The sequence below is a fragment of the Dipodomys ordii genome, unplaced genomic scaffold (assembly GCF_000151885.1).
Source record: "Dipodomys ordii isolate 6190 unplaced genomic scaffold, Dord_2.0 Scaffold8, whole genome shotgun sequence".
NCBI classification, from domain to species: domain Eukaryota; kingdom Metazoa; phylum Chordata; class Mammalia; order Rodentia; family Heteromyidae; genus Dipodomys; species Dipodomys ordii.
The window spans coordinates 32,162,621-32,180,730 of NW_012267224.1; the positions used below are offsets into that span (position 1 = coordinate 32,162,621).

General features: G+C 33.8%; 1 protein-coding gene across 1 annotated transcript in view; it reads left to right on the forward strand.

Moving 5' to 3' along the window:
- Adgrl3 (adhesion G protein-coupled receptor L3) overlaps positions 1 to 18,110 on the forward strand; it is a 444,648-nt gene that overhangs the window by 411,256 nt on the left and 15,282 nt on the right. The window contains exons 22-23 of the mRNA XM_013009168.1: positions 1,738 to 1,863; positions 6,213 to 6,309. Coding sequence (XP_012864622.1) covers positions 1,738 to 1,863; positions 6,213 to 6,309 — 223 coding nt within the window. The remainder of the gene's footprint in view (positions 1 to 1,737; positions 1,864 to 6,212; positions 6,310 to 18,110) is intronic.

Genomic DNA, 18,110 nt, shown 5'->3' on the forward strand with positions numbered 1-18,110 from the left:
CTCTTCCCTGGTCATTTCAATCATCTAGTCATTGCTATATTATTACTATGTTTTTTGTTTGTTTGTTTGTTTTTACTTTGGAGGAGAGGATGCAGGGTCCATGTTAAGCAAATGACAGCTCTACTTCTTTGCTACATCCCAGCCATCCATCATTGAGGCAACAATGCTGGATAAGAAATGTACTCATTACCTTGCTCATGTAACTGTAACCCCTCTGTACAGTATTTTCAAAATGAAAGCTTAGTTAAAAAATAAAATATAGCTGGGCACCGGTGGCTCATGCCTGTAATCCTAGCTACTGAGGAGGCTGAGCTCTGAGGATCATGGTTCAAAGCCAGCTGGGGTAGAAAAATCCGTGAGACTCTTATCTCCAATTAACCCACTAGAAAACCGGAAGTGGTGTTGTGGCTCAAGTGGTAGAATGCTCACCTTGAGCTGAAGAGCGCAAGGATAGCTAGCACCCAAGCCCAGAGTTCAAGCCCCATGACCGACAAAAAAAAAAAAAAAATATATATATATATATATATACATACATATATATATAAAGCATTTAATCAGTGTGAGCTCTTCACAAAATGAGTGTATACTGTTTTGAATCTAAATAATACCTTAAAAGCACATATTTATAATTTTCTTTTAAAATGAAAGTAAATAGAATATAACAACATTGTTACAAAATATGAAGTCAGATAAAATAAAATAAGGAACTAAAAATAATATGTAACTAGCATTTTATGTTATCTCTGTTGTTGTTGTTCATAGTGGGGCTGTTACTTGGACATGTTACCTTTTTATGTTTGTAGGGCTTGTTCCATAGATAGGTATTAGTAAAGTTTCAATTAAGCAGGCAATGATAAAACTTTCCCTCAAAATGGTTGATGTGTTTTCCTGCTTCAATACACAATTTAAAGTTGTTAGATGTTAATCTCATTTTTAACCGTATAATTTTATCCTAAAACCCAGTTGAAGAATTTGAATCTACAATAAGGTAGTTGTATTTTTCCCACAATTATTGACTAGAATCTTTTTGTAAAAATATTTTGAGCTGATTAAATTTGTAAATCTTCTGGGAAGGTAGGGAAGGAAGGGATGGTAGGGGGAAAACAATGGAGGGGGTAACAATGCTCAATAGGAAGTGTACTCATTACCTTACTCATGTAACTGTAACCCTCTGTACATTATCTTTACAATAAAAAAATAAATTTGTAAATCTCACTTTTTAAGTGAATAAGGTCAAGAGAACAAAAACTTAAAAGATTTTTAACTCATCTTATTCTCCCTTTCTGTGTTTAAATATTCTCTTTTATCTTCCTCTGTTCTTTTCCTTAACCCACCTTCTGCATCTCAGAAGCTAATGTTCTAATTAAACTTCTGCCTACAGAACAATAGCTACAATACCTTTGTACCAATAGAGTACTTAATATAGAATTTATGAAGCTGAACATATGTCTTGAAATTATCATAAGCCTATGTTCTTTGAACTAAGAGACAATATCGCTATGATGCTACTGACAATAATGACAGTGATGTGAAGAGACTCATGCAAAATTTCAAACTTGACAATATTGATCATTTTTCTCCCAATCTGTCTAGTGAACAGACTTTTTTTTGCAGTTGTAGGATAAGGAAATCCTTATAGTACCCCAAACTAAAACTCACCTAGAGTACAAAAAGTGTATCTTATTTCCTGGCTAACTGGAGTATCTTTCTAACAGAGATTAATATTTAATTGACTAGGTACGAAAAGAGTATGGGAAATGTCTGCGCACGCATTGCTGTAGTGGCAAAAGTACAGAGAGCTCCATTGGCTCAGGGAAAACATCTGGCTCTCGAACTCCTGGACGCTACTCCACAGGCTCACAGGTAAACCTGTGTCATCTCTTATCCTACCCATCTCTTACATGTAGTCTGTTCTAAGTTGCTGTGGTGTGATGATCGGCAATGTTCTAACTCAGATCTCTACCATATTTGGTACTTGTTGTTTTGGTTGACTAGCTTGGGAATAATTCTACAAAACCTTCAAAGAACCAAAAATCTTATAAATATAGGAGACAGAGTGTCTGTTCGCATAATAATTAGTGGCTTCAGATGGTTTATAGCTGAGTATGGCAAGTGAAGAATGACATTTCCCACATAGCCTAAAATCCAAAGAAAGTAATAACACATATATGTGTATGTATGTATGTACATAGGTATGTGTGTGTGGGTGTATATATATATATATATATATATACATGTTCAGTATAATGATTATCACATAGATAATGTATATAGTCAACATAAAGAATTGATAGAATTATTTGTCACAGAAAATTACACTATTATTCATAATATGATAAAATAATGATAAATTTTATAGGAAGGTGTTTTTTTTGTTTTAATCTTAGCATTATCATGCAGCAGCTGTGACACACAATAAAGATTTCAGTTATTGTCTCATTTTTTGTTTGTTTTTGTGCCAATCTTGAGACTTGAACTCAGGGCCTTGAGCTTTTATGCTTAACATTAGTGCTCTACCACTTGAGACACAGCTCCATTTCTGGCTTTGCTATTTCTTTTATGTTATTTTTTGTTTGTTTATTTTTGACATAGGATCTTAATATATAGACTAGGCTGTCCTCAAACTCATTCTCCTGTGTCTGCCTCTTGAATGCTGGGATTATAAGTGTGTGCCCCTGTGCTTGGCCAGAGTAAAATTTTTAGTTATTGACTTTCTATATTTTTAAACAGTGGTAATAATATTGATTTATTAAGTTTTTAGGGTAATTAAACCATTACATGGAAAACCACTTAGAAGAAATTATAAGTAGTGCTGTCAATTTCACATCTATATTTTTAAAGCTGTGTCATAATTTTCTTTAGCTTTCTACTTGTGACATCACAATTTTCTTGAAGAACATTCATTTTCTTGTTGTACATAATATAGTGTTAATTTTAAGTAATTATGACAATATAACCTTGTATGAAGTTACAATGACTTAAGTACTGTGAATAAGTATAGTAAGTACTAAATAAATACATTAAGTACTGAATAAATATATTACATAATAATTGTGACCTTGCATAAACAAAAACTCAAGTACTCACTCATGGAAGAGCAAAATTGAGGGATATGAATGTAGTTTTTCATACCAAAAGATTCTAAAATATCTAACCCCATGTATGTAATTTTGTTATTTAGAAATAGAGTGGTTTCTTTGGGATGTCATCTTCTTCCAAGCTCTAAGGACAAGTGATGGTTATTAGAGGACTTCTCTAGTGGCCTGGAGTTTCACGCTAGTGTTGAGAGATTAAAAAAAAAAAAATCCACAAACAAACCAAAAGAAAATAGCAGACTGTGCTATAGCAAAATACACAGATATGAAATCTCAAGGTGACCACCAGGACTAAGTCCTGGAGAAAGATTGCCATTGGAGGTGATTTAAAAAAAAATACTAACATCTAAATGACATTATTTAATTTATTTTTTAAATGACATTATTTTAAATAAGAGGAGGAAAAGATGTTCAGGAAGAGGCAATGTTAGGCCAGAAAATAGTGCCCAGACCTTGAAGCAGAGGAGAGCGTGCAGTTTCAGGGATAGTGAGATTTATTGGGCTAGTGGAATTTGGGGGGAGATGGTTGGGAGAGTAATAACATTATGAGAGAAAAGGAGAGAGGAAGCAAAGGAAAAGACAAACCATAGATCCTAAAATATTTCTAGGCGGATGTAAATTTAGATATTTTATTTTTACAGTACTGTGTTTGAACTCAGGACATCATGCTTCCAAATGAAGATCTCTACCACCTGAGCCATGCCCGTAGCCTTTTCTTTTTCTTTTTTTAAATTGCTATTTAAATTGTACTGTAAAGGTGATGTACAGTGCGGTTACAGTTACATAAGTCAGGTAACGAGTACATTTCTTGTTGATCAGTGTTACTCCCTGCCCCCTCACTTTCTCCCACTTTTTTCCCTCCCAACCTTTCCCTTGATAGAATCTCATCCTTTTTGTAAGGGGTTAGGATCACAGGTGAATCCCATCAGGCCTGGTTCATTGATTGAGATGAGGGCTTGATAATTTTTTGCACAGACTGGCTTTAAACCACCATCCTCCCAATCTGTACCTCCAGGGTAGCTGAGATTACCCTAGCTGGCTCTTAGGTTCTGCTTTGTTTACTCTAGAAAACCAGTTGGATAAGTTAGAAGTTGAAGAATTTTATATACGTATGTATAGTGGTGAGTGTGTGTGTGTGCACGTGCGTGCGTGCGTGCGTGTGTGTGTGTGCGTGTGTGTGTGTGTGTGTGCGTGTGTGTGTGTGTGTGTGTGTGTGTGTGTGTGTTTAAAATATCCTTGTGGGGCTTAACCTTGTGGCCTAAGCTCCGTCTCTGATTTTCTTCATTCAAAGCTGGCACTCTCCCACTTTGAGCCAGAGCTCCACTTCCAGTTTTCTGGGGATTAATTGCAGATAAGAGTGTCCTGTACTTCCCTGCCTGTGCTGGCTTCAAACTGCAATCCCTAAATCTCAGCCTTCTGAGTAGCTAGGATTACTATACAGGTGTGAGTCACAAGCACTCAGCTCTATGAGATGAAAGATTGTCCTTCCCAATTTGACCCACATGTAAGAATTCTGTCATGTAGCTTCCATTCAGCTTACTGACTTCATAAATGTATTTTTTGTTTTATTATATTATAATATCTTTAAAAGAATTTAACATATGGGAAATTATAAACATTAATATTAAATAATTACTAATTATGATAAATAATAATAAAGCATCTATCCACCTAATATCCCCCCTAGGAAACAGAACATGTACAACATGTTTTTTTTTGTTGTTACATAGCCCCTCCGTAGTCAATCAGTGTCTCTTCAGTTTTGTTTTGCAATTATTTCTTGCTGAATACTGCAGTAAGCATCAGAAAATAGTTTCTGAGACCTTCCTTCCTTCCTTCTTTCCTTCCTTCCTTCCTTCCTGCTTCCTTCCTTCCTTTGTTTTCTTTCATTGTCTTTCTCTCTTTCTCTGTCTCTGTCTCTCTCTTCTTTTTTACTTTTTTTAAATTTTTTTTCTGTTGCCAGGGCTGGGCTGAAGCCCAGGGCCTGTGTGCTATCCCTTCCTTATTTGTTTTCAAGGCTACCACCATTATTAGCTTTGTTTTATGGTTAATTGGAGATATGAGTCCCACAGACTTTACTGCCTGAACTGGCTTTAAACCAGCCCTCAGATATCAGCCTTCTGAGTTGGAAAAATTACAGGAGTGAGCTGAGACTCACAATTTTTACTTACTAAGTTAATAAAGTGGACAAACAGATTAACCCAGAAAGAAAACCATCCCAAACAGAAATATAAAGTAATATTTTGTTGAATTTCTTCCACCTAGAAATTTAAATATATAAATAATGATGGAAGGAGCTTCATTTATCTATAAAAATTTCCACTATTAATCAATGAATGGAGCTGAAATAGCTAAGTTTATCCCCATCAAAACAAAGAAAACTTGATAGCAACCTCTAAAATTACAGAATTTTTTCTAGACCTCATGGAAAACAAGTACAGAAGCATTTTAACACCACTCAATGTTTTTTTCTTACAAAAATTACTCTTGCAAGGTTCTTCAACTAAAACTTTTATTAGTAAAACTAACAATGTAAATTATACTTAAACATTTTCATTCTAATAACTTACAATGGAAATAATTTGTTTTATCTTGGTAACTGAAATTTGCTAATTCTGTCTAATGTATACGACCATATATGTATTCTCTTTTCATATAATCATCTGCAGTATAGATATTTACAGCTACACCTCATGTGAATTAAGTGTCATTAATATTACTTCTTATATGCATCATTATATATCACAATATATTATATATTATGGGCTATATAATGTATATCATGACATACATTAGGTATTATGATGCATAGCATGTCATGTATAGTATATAATATATAATGATATATTATTATATGTCATGATATATATTACAATATATATCAAGATATATAGTGTATTATTTATATTATCATATATATCATATATTATTCCAGATATACTTCATTCATATAGTTTTCATAGGACTATATTGCAAACATGGAAAAAATTTTATTTACATACTAGAAAGAAGTCTCACATGCCTGTGACACACACACTGAAATATCTCCAAAAAACAGTTTTTATGAAACCCATAGCTTCATGAGTTTGCTTCTGTTCTTTTTCTTTCCCTACTCAGAGCCGAATTCGTAGGATGTGGAATGACACGGTTCGAAAGCAGTCAGAGTCCTCCTTTATTACTGGGGATATCAACAGTTCAGCCTCACTCAACAGAGGTAATTACAAAGGATTTTTCATATGTTTTATTCTCCTGATTGTTTTAAGAAGTTCTTCAATACATTGCTTTGCTTGCACATTCTGAACCATGTGAAAGAAATATTGCAAGGATATAAAACCTGGTTGAGTGTAGCAATGTGTTCCATTATTCATAGACGGTTTTTAAACTATCCTGAATTTTTAGGAAATCTTTTCTGAAAGAAGTTAGAAAATGCAAAACTTTTTCTAATCATCTGTCACGGCTATAAACTGGTGAGCTGTCAGGCCTCATTGAAAGTAGTGAAAACGGCCAGTTACAGAGTCTGTAAGCATTGTAAGCTTCCACATTTTCCAAAGTAAAAAACGATTTCACAGTCTTTATGAGAGTAAAAATATTCTGTCTAATACATACTTAAGACAACCTGTGTACATAGGGAAAAATTAAATCTAATCTTAACATCTAAAAGACTTATCCAGATAATATAAGACATTCAACAATCCAGGGGGAAAAAAGTGCCTTTATATACATTGAGAATCTTTGTGGGTATGTACTTGTAGTCAAATGCTCCCTGGACATTCTTTATACTTGAAATGAAATTCACTTAATCTACAGTTTTGTTTACAGTAGATATTCTCTCTTTCTCTTTCTCTCTCTCTCTCTCTCTGAAAGATAAGTCAATTTCTCAAATTCACTACAGTTAAATTTACTAGGTGCAGTTTGTGGATTCAGTGTTGGGAAACATCGATTAAAGGTTTACCTGGAAAGGTTGTATTTTCATGAACTTATTTTAAGTATCAATGTTGTTGTTTTTTAACCTATAAATGAAAGTATTAAGTCTGTTTTCAGCCTCTTTCTATCAGCTTTCTGTTACATGTACCTTTACATGGAAAAAGAATTCTGGCTTGTTATTAGGAAATATTCATAAGTTGGTGGTCTCAATTGAACTAAAATAGGTGTCAGTGTACATTTATATACAAAACAGATTGAATTGAATTTGATATAGGGATCTGTGTCTTATCATCTTTGTACTGAGCTTTGTATGTTATTTGGGACAATAATGTAATAACTATAATCTAGTAATTATTTTAAATCTTCTACTTCATTTTCTTAATCAAGTATAGTAGGGGAGAATAACCCTATAATATGAGGACAATACATTAAAATAAAACAGCAGTCTACTTCTTTTCTTTTATTATTAATTTGCTATTATGTGTTAAATGATCTAGACAAACTTCTCTAGTATTCTATTTTTCAACTTAATTTTCATGTTGATTGTAAATGTATGTAAATATCTACATTCTACTTTACCTTAATTTCCAAAGGCCTTAATAGTCTTAGAACTAATTTGCTTCCAAAGTGACTAATATCTTTTTATTCTTTAATCCAATACATAGAAAATTTGCATCTTGTTCCAAAAAGAAAACTATCCTAGTCAACAGGATTTGTGTCAGAAGAACCTTGAATTTAATCACATTAAAAGATAAGATAATATAACTGGTACCCTGAGTATCATGAGGAAAGACTCAATATTTTAGATTTTTTTGACTAGTATTGTTATCAGTATTGACATAAATACAGTAAGTATCTAACTTTAATAAAAACTGCTTTAACTGCAAAATGTTTGTGCTCTGAAAACTCAAGTACATTATATAATATTTGTATTTAGCTCCTTTTTGCCTTCTCAAGAATTTCAACAACTTAGAATTAAGGTGATAATGGGCCAGTTGAAACATATTTAAAGAAACTGATAATATTTTAATTTGTCAGACCCATGTACAAGATCCTCAATTTTAAAGGAACTGTATTAAAGTTATCAAATGAGGGCTATAATATTGTGAGTAATATAGCACAAGTTATTTTAATGACATCTCTGGGGAAGAAATTAAATTGAGTGTGTAATCTGCGGAAGGTGCAGTCAGGGTCCTTTTCCACCAAAATATATACTTACTTAGTGACTCCATAGTTGCTAGAAATCAGAATGATCTTCACTTCCTGTATTCATTTCCTGCCTCCCTACCTGACCCAAGTCAGAATTTCCTAGTTTTATTTTTTCTCTCATTAGTTTATATCTGAGATGATTAGAATACTTTAAAATTTTATTTCTTCATATTAGTTCTTGAAAGATAGTCTTTAACCTCCTTCTCTAATCTTGTCTTGCTCCCCAGGGTCCTATCTTCCCTGCATTCAGGCGTGTGTATCATATTTAGGTAGGTGACATCTGAGATTCATCTTTCCAGATAAACACTTCAGTCACCTCAACCACATAAATTATTCACTTCTGTTATTTGAAAGACTATATTATCTACTGTTACAGTGAAAATCTTGGACACTACATCTTTTCATTTTTTATGCACTTTAACTTCCCATTCATCCTTAGTTACAGCCAGATTTTTTTTTAATTCTAACTCCATTTCTTTCTTTCTAAATTCGATATGTTAAACCTCTTATTTTGTCTTTAAATTAAGGAGGACCCTTGAAAACTATAAGCTGTTGTCTGAAATCTGTTCTATTTAAAGTTTGATTTTCTTTATTCCTCATATCACTTTCCAATACACAAGATTATTGTTTTAAATTCCATGTCTTATCATCCATTCTTCCAAACAAGAATCTATCATGATCATCTTGAGGATTTTTTAAGAATTAAAGATCAACTATGTAGTGCAGAATGACTTTTAAAGTTTTTTTTAAAATTTTAATCATATCCTTTATGCTCTGTTCTTAACCAACTTCTGGTATCATATAGATCAGATAATTTTTTTATGGACTATAATAAACCAGACAACCACTGTGATTTTATTCCTTGGTATCATGTGAAACTCTAGAAGATTTATTAACAACTCATTAAATTATTTAGAACTTCATATATATTCTACTTGAGAGTTTATTGTTCAGTCCCTCTATATCTTTGAAAGGCTCTACTTAATCTAGAATGTTTTAATATCTGTATCTATGAAGATATTTCTTAAAATGGTCCTATATTTATTTTCCTTCTTAGGAAGACTGCACCTTGGGTGCAGTTTTATATAGTCAGACAAATCCAGAATTCCTTGGAACCTGAAATGCTGTCAAGTTAACACCATGGATGCCCATCTATATAGGTAGAGGGAACTTTACCAGAGGTGTACACTGATAGCTGAATACATAAAGCTGAGTTCATGCTTATCCAAACTCAGGTGTTCACAAAATTGTAGGTCTGTAAAAGGATTTTCTCATTGATTCCCTCAATATTAACTAGTATGTACATGTCTTGAAAATTTAGCCCATGCTCAGCTGGCCTCTTCCAGGGTTATATAGGAATCTAAGTCAAATGTTATCTCCAACAATTTAAATTTTAAAAAAATGTCTCTAAAGCTTGAGTTTGATCCAAAAAACAAAAATGTAGTGTTTACTGAGAAACTTCTCAAGCACTTCAGTTAACTACTGGACATTTTCATTTATTTTCTAAATATAAATTAAAATGTATTCTGAAATTAGATTTTATCTCATTATAAATAGTCTTATTGCATTTCCGATTTTCTTTTTATTTACTTAGAGATAATAAGGCCAGTAATCTAGTTCACAATCAAGTTTTGCTAAGTAGATTTTGTCAACAAAGTATCTTTTGGTGAATTCCAAAAAGGTATCACAAATCTCATCCCAGCTTGGACTTACAGTGAAAAACCATACTCCTTCTAAATTAGTAAAAGGGCATGTCTGGGAGCAATGATTTGGTTAGCTACAACAAAGGATTTTTTGTTTGTTTACTTTCGCTTTTGTTTGTTTTTTTCTCTTTAACTGCCCATTCTCTATTTTGGCAACAAGTTAAAGTAACCCAATTCCTTAGGTAGGTAACAGCTATAGTTATTTAAGCCATACTTAGCTCTTCTGTGTCAGAAGAGCAATTTTAGATGTGTACCAATTATATTTTAATACTGTAAATTGATTCTGCAAGGTTTAGAGGTTCAGAGTTGTGTGAATCTCCCCAAACATTCCTAGTAAACTTGTGTGAATAGTAAGATGATGCTAGTGTATTTCTTTTCTTTTCTTTTCCTTTTTGTGTTGCTGGTGGTAGTCATGGGGCTTGAACTCCAGGACTGGGTGCTGTCCTTGAACTCTTTGCTCAAGACTAGCACTCTACCACTTTGAGCCACACTGCACTTCTGGTTTTCTGATGCTAAATTGGAGATAATAATCTCATAGACTGTTCTGCCTGGGCTGACTTTGAACTGTAATTCTCAAATCTCAGCCTCTTGAGTAGCTAGGATTACGGGTGTGAGCTACCAGCACCTACCTGTCAAGGTGTATTTATTTTCATAATTTTTTTCAGGGTATGTTTCAGTTCCCAGGTAGTAACACAAATACGTACTAAAAAGTGACCTTACCTTTAACTAATGTTGTTGGTGAAAGGATCCTTCATGTCCATTCCAGGGGACCACCCTGAGGCAAACAGGCACACATGAAAGATTATTATAATGTTTATTAGAGGGGCCATACTTCCCAGGAGAAGGAGCACTGACACCCGCCCCTATCCAGGTAGTAGCAGGAGGGTCTCCTAGGCAGGAAGTGAAGTAGGTGGGTGCTCAGGTGGGTCTGGGAGGAGAGAGGAAGTGGCCAGCTTTAGGGCAGGAACTCCAGGGCAAGGAAGAGCTCAGGTATGGGTGGAGCTGAGGACTAAAGGTGGACATAATGCTAACAGTTGGTCCAAAGAGAAAGTTTCTGTCAAGAAGGAGACATTTGCAAGTAGACATTTGCACTTTACTTGTAGTTTTGCATAATAGTTCTAGGAATGAACATTGAGAGTTTTTTTTGGTTGGTTTGTTTTTCTTTTATTTTGTGTGGTATTGAGGCTTGAACTCAGGGTTTGCACTTGTCAAGCAGATGCTCTATCACTTGAGCCATGTTCCCAGTCCATTTTGCTTTAGTCATTTTTTCTGAATAGAGTTTCAGGTTTTGGTGAAGATCGCTCTAGATAATGAATCTCTAATTTGCACCTCCTCCGTAGCTGAGACCACAGGTGCATACCACCATGGGTGGCCTCACTTTTTGTCTTGGGTGGTCTCTAGTGGCAATCCTCCAGATCTCTACTGACCAAATAGCTGGGTTTGCAGGAGTGAACCACTGCATGCAGCTTGATGCTGAACTTTAATTAGCGACCCCCTTGGGAAATTGCTTAATTACTCGAGTTCTACGCAATTGAGACATTAATAATATCCACTTAAGTTATTTGAAAGGAATAGATAATATATGTGAATCGTTAACAATGGTTCCTGGAATGTAGCAAGAACTATTTGTTATTTTATTCAGAGGCTTACTTATATTTTTGATCGAATGAAAATGTATCCTTGAGGTGTTCTCAGGCAGATAATAAAATTCATCATTCACTACCTAAGGTTTCTTCTTTCTATGCTCCAGAAATAGATGGGAAGTATGAGGTAGTAACCTAAATGCCAAGTAAAACAAATTATAATTTACCTAAGATGATGCTGTCCTTGAGGCTAGCAACAAGGGTAAACAAATAAAGCCAGTTGTCCCTTTTAAATTAGAAATGAAATGCAAATTTCATCTACCTTTTTGTAATTTCTACTTTTGATGGAAAAGCATATTTTACTATCTAAGAATTAAAGGCTAGATAGCTATTTTCCTTCCTTAGATAATGATATAAACAATGTTTTATTTTCATTCAAACACTGTCCTGCCCTTCATGAGCTTAGAGAATGCTAGTGTCATTCAGACAGTCAACTGATTATGTATTATATAATGGAGCAGAGACTGGACTAGACCTGTTTTTAACTCATGTCTTTTCAGTCCCTGTTGTCTTTCCTCATCAGTTAGTCAGTCAATAAAGCAGAGCAAACTAAACAATAAATCACCTGCTAACTTATTAATATTCAAAGTTCTTTATATATTTTGTTTTTATGTTTTTAAAAAGAAATGAAAATGAAAAATGTAAGTCATGTTTGGGTGATTAATTATTTATATAAATTTAATCTACCAGAGTAGATGTGCATATTCACTTATGTACTTTATTAATGTCAGTAAATATAATTTGCTGATATGCACAAATATATCCACATCCTTTCTGTTCTGAAAGACCATAAAATTACACATTGCATATATGAACTAACTACTAATATAGTCTGACACCTTGCTGAAATTTGCAAAAAGTTAATAATGTGCCCATAGTACTCATAAAGTTCAACAAATCAGAGCAACAAACAACTTTTTGTTATAAGCAAGCATTAAGAAGATGAGAATACAAAAATTCTATGGCACATATAAACTTTTCTTTGGAGGCCCACCATTATCTTTATATCCTTGATAGACACATGAGCATTTTTCATATGCATTTCTTCCATTTGTACATGTCATCAATAAAGACAGAGTCAGATAATATACAATAAGATAATGAAATCTGTTAAGAAATCAAGTTTAATAACGAAATTCAACATAAGTACATATTTTAAAAAGTGAGATGCTCAGCCAAATATATAATTAATGTTATTAATATTCTGCTTTCTAACTCAAAGAGGCCAAATAATGTTCAGGATAAACTCTCCATTCAAGTGGCAATAGGAAATGGATAGTAATTTTGAGTCAATGGGAGCAAAGGTTCTTAACTCTAAATTGTAGGCAGAACTGAAAACCAGTAACTTTCAAATGAGTCACAGAAGTTCCTTCTTATGCTGAGCTTTCAGGTTTGTCTCTTTATTTTGTCAAATTAAATCTAGTCTCATACAGTCAATTCCACAGTTTGAAATTCAAAATTATTTGAAATTTGATTAGAAATTATTATTTTTATTACTATAATAGTATTTAATTAAAGGCTTACAGACCTTTTTACAGAGTTATCAATGTAAAGTCTTCATTTTTAACTTATTGCAAAATATGTTCTACTTACCCAGTTCTTACATGAAAAATTAAAATGTGAAAAAGTGGATGCTTAGGGAAAAAAGTCTCATTCGAAAAAAAAAATAGATTCCTGAATTGTAATTAACAATAATCATGTAATAGTCAATTAAAATAGTTGTTGTTGAATTATAAAAGGCTGATACTTTATGAAGCTTAATGTTACATACTCATACTATTTTAACATCAGCATTTATGTGTTCAGTTCTTTTATGATTTTCACAATAAACTTCCTTGGTTGTTTATCATATTAAGAAATGTGGCTTTTTCCCAAGTTAACCCATCAAATTCTTAGAAGATAAAACACAGCCCCAGAAAATCACTGGTAAGTTAAAGAAAAATTGAAGGGATGTGTAAATCAGTTTGATTTAGAAAAATAAAAATAATTTATTTGCTGAATCATCCTCAGTTTAACAGAACAAATCTGCTTGTGAACATATGATATAAAATAAGCATTGTCTGAAGTGAAGGTACTCTCATGAGTACCAGGTTTTAATTCATACTTCATTTGGGGAGCATTTAAAAAAAATCCAAATTCTACTTTTATAGTTAAGGCTTTAGAAAAGCTAGACTTTGTAAATATAAGTATGCATACTTTAGCACTTAAATGAACAGAGTAGTTTTAAAACACAAAATAGCAAAGATCACAAACTATAAGATAAAGACAAGCGTGTCTCAGAATTTCCAAACTACGAATACTAGGTGAGACAAAAGGGGGAAGATGAAACAATATGTGCAAAAAAATGTTAGTGCACATATTGTGTAAAGGTTTTCCACAAATCAGCAAATAACTTTTTAACAATCCAGGATAAATGCTGGCAAAACATAAAAGCAGACAGTTCACAATAAGTAAATAATGTACTTATTTATTAAAGAAATCAGGGGCGACGGTGGGGGAAGGGGGACGAAGCCTACTGAAACTTTAGTTCATCTCTTTATACAAAGTGCAAGAGGGGCTGGGAAGGTGGCTCAGTGGTAGAGCACTTGCCTTGGATGCCTGAGGCCCTGGATTCGATTCCTCAGCACCACATAAGCAAAAAGAAAAAAGCTGGAAGTGGCTCTGTGGCTCAAGTGGTAGAGCGCTAGCCTTGAGCTGAAGAGCTGAGGGACCGTGCCCAGGCCCAGAGTTCAGGCCCCATGACCGGACCAAAAAAAAAAAAAAACAAAGTGCAAGAATGGTAGGACTGTCACTTTACACTTAACCTGATTAGCAAAGATTGTCAGTCTGATAACACTGAAGCTTTGCAAAAGGGGAGATATCTACACTGTTCAAAGGAAGGTAAATTGACCCAAACACATTTGGTAGCACATTAGATGTGTTGTGAATGGAAAAGCAAGCTGATATATGACCCAACAATGTGGTTTCTAAATTTTTAGGGAAAACAAAAACAAAAAACTCACCAGTCTGGACAAGAGATATACAATGTAATGAGACTGCTACACATAGATTCTTAGATTTCTCCAATATTAAAATGTCTGACTCTACCAACTAAATTAGAGGCGACATCTCAACATTCAAAATATTTTAGATTGAACTTACAATCACCCAGCCTTTACTTTGAAACAAATGAGTCATCTAGGCATACAACAGACAATGGCCTCATATCTAAAATATATTTAGAACACAAGAAACTAAATCTCCCAAAAACAAATCCTCAAAGAAACAAGTGCCCCATTAATAAATAGGCTAAAGACTTAAAGAGAGACTTCTCTGAAGAGAAAGTAAGAATGGCCACTAGACACATGAAGAAATGCTCAACTTCTCTAGCCATAAAATAAATGCAAATCAAAACAACAATGAGATTCCACCTTATCCCAGTTAGAATGGTTATAATCAAGAAATCTAATGACAACAAATACTAGAGGGGATGTGGACAGAAAAGAACCCTACTGCATTGTTGGTGGGAGTGTAAACTTGTTCAACCACTCTGGAAAGCAGCATGGCAGTTCCTCAAAAGAGTACATATAAGCCAAGGGCAGGTGGTTCATGCCTGTAATCTTAGCTACTCAGGAGGCTGAGATCTAACGATTTCTGTTCAAAGCCAGCCCAGGCAGGAAAGTCCGTTATCTCCAATAAACCACTCAGAAAACCGGAAGTGGCATTGTGGCTCAAGTGGTAGAGTGCTAGCCTTGAGCTGAAGAGCTGAGGGACAGCGCCCAGGCCCAGAGTTCAAACCCCAGGACTGATCAAATAAAAATAAATAAAATAATAATAATAAAAGACTACTGAAGTCCCCTATCACTCAGCAATCTCACTTTGGGCATTTACACAAATGACCCCAAACAAGGCCATACTAAGTCTATCAGAACAACAATGTTTATTGCAGCTTTATTTACCATAGATAATATATGGAACCAACCCAGATAGATCAAGAAAATGTAGTATATATATATACACAGGAATTCTATGTTTCCATCAGAAAGAATGAATGACATTGCCCTATTATATTAAGTGAAGTAAGCCAGACCCAAAGAAACATAGATCCCATGGTTTCCCTCATTTGTAATAATTAGTATATGTCTAGGATAGTGTAGAAAAGGAACATAGTAGCTCAATAGCTAGGCACATATGACCATATAAGATGATGCTAAATGAAATGAACTCCAAGACATGGAAACATGAGGTTCTTCTTTGTTGTTGCTGTTTTTAATGTACTATGTGTTTTTTTTTCTTTTGTGTACCCCTCGCCATTGTCACTATATTTGATTTTGTTACTCTGGGTTTGTATATACATTTATCTGAATTGGGGAAGGGAAGGGGAACAACAAAATGAAGAGACAAAGGACAAAGAACAAACCAATGTAACAGTTATACTCCAAAACATTATGTTTACAATTTGAGGGGACTGGATTGAGGCGGAGGGAACAGTTGGGATAAAAATGAGGAGAAGGATAACAAGTTCGACAAGAAACGTATTCACTATCTTACATAGGTAACTATAACCCCTCTGTACATCACCTAAACAATAAAATTAAATTAAAAATAAATCAATAGAAGTAGATTCCTAATGAATTAATTAGCTATTTACTGAAGGTGAAGGATTTCCAAACTATTTGAATGAAAGTTTAATAGGCAGGTTGATTAAATTTTAATACCAAACTTGTTAGCCATTAAAAGTGCCCAGTGTGATAAAGATGTCAGTCCTTGAATTTATGACTTCACAAAGAAATGATGAGAGAACTCTTGATGATCAAAAAATATTTCTTTGACAGTTTACAATTGCATTTCTAAATTAAGCATTAAAATGTGAAACTATATTTCTAACTTTTAATAGTGTAATGAAGATTCTAGTAGTTGTTTTTGGTTTTTTGGGTTTTTTTGTTTTATATAGTAGTATCTATTTCACAAAATAGTGTTATGAAGTTAGAGTAATTATTGTTTATATTATGTTTTGGAGATCAATGCTATAATTTTGTTATCTAGAATAGCAAAATCTAGGACAGAACATTTAAAATAGATAATGTCTTCAAACTCTTTCTCTGTAGTTCTGAACACTGCCTACCTTTATTTTAATTTGTTGATTTATTTCACATAAAGTATATTCAAAATTAACACTGAAAATTGCTGACAAGCATATAGGAAAATTAGTGCATTGTTAAAAGGGTCCTAATGAAATTATATTGAAAGCTTTTTTTTTAGGAGGGATGATCCTGGAATGTTTGAAAATCAGAGAATATATTTAAGTTAAATTATCAGAGTGTGTGGCCTAGGATGAATGAAGCATATCATTTGGTTTATGTATCAAAAGCACTGTTAAAATAGTAGAGCCTGGTACTGGTGGCTCACACCTATAATCCTGGCTACTCAAGAGGCTAAGATCTGAGCATTGTGCTTCAAAGGTAGTTTGGATAGGAAGTCCATGAGACTCTTATCTCCATTTAACTACCAGAAAATCTGGAAGTGGGGGGGGGTGTGGTTCAAGTGTTAGCATTCAGCACAAAAGCTCAGAGATAACACCCAGGACCTGAGTCCAAGAGCCAGAATAGGTACCAAGAAAAGAAAAGGAAGAAGAAGAAAGAAAGGAGGAGGAAGAAGAAAAAGAGGAAGATGAGGAAGAAGAGAAAGAAGGAGGAAGAGGAGGAGGAGAAGGAGGAGGAGGAGGACAGGAGGAGGAAGACGTAGAAGAGGAGGAGGAAGAGGAAAAACCGGAAGAGGAGGAAGAATAAGAACAAGAAGAGGAGGAGGAGGAAGAAGAAGAAGAAAAGAAGAAGAGGAGGAGGAGGAAGCTTATTAGATGGTATTAAAATCTTGCTAAGTTGTAATTTCTGAGTTACAATCTTTCTCCATAATTGTATATTTCAGTGGATTGTTTTAACTTATGTTAACACAATAATATACATTTTGTATAGTGCTAATGAACTGTTTTCCAATTTTCTTGTATACCTCTTTTTTACACTTACACCATTTTTCTGTATAACTATTTTGGCAATAATAAGAACCACAGGATCTTTTCCCTATAAAGGAGTTTAGGCATGTCTGTTTTTTGCAGTTCAGCATACAAACCTAAATACAGAATATTTCATCCACAATTTTTATTATATTACCATCTCATAGAGACCATATCACTGTAAAAGGTCTCTTGACTTACATTCCAATTTCTTGTCTATAGAAACTATTGTCACTAAAGAGACACTGTTTTTACTTATGGAAAAGAAAACAATATAGGCCCAAATTAAAATCAGAGGATAAATACGTAGATGTATCACTGAATAGTAATGCTTTAAATATAGGTCTGATATATACATACATATGCACATATCAGTCAATATATTGGAAATTAATTCACTAAAAATATGCAGCAGAAAAGGAGATATGCTAACAAAGAAAGGAATATTTGTCATTCCACATTGTATAATGGGCCAAATGTTGAAATTAAGCCAACTTACTCTGTGACCACTAAAGAATTCAGTGGGTTCGTGGGATCATCAAGATCT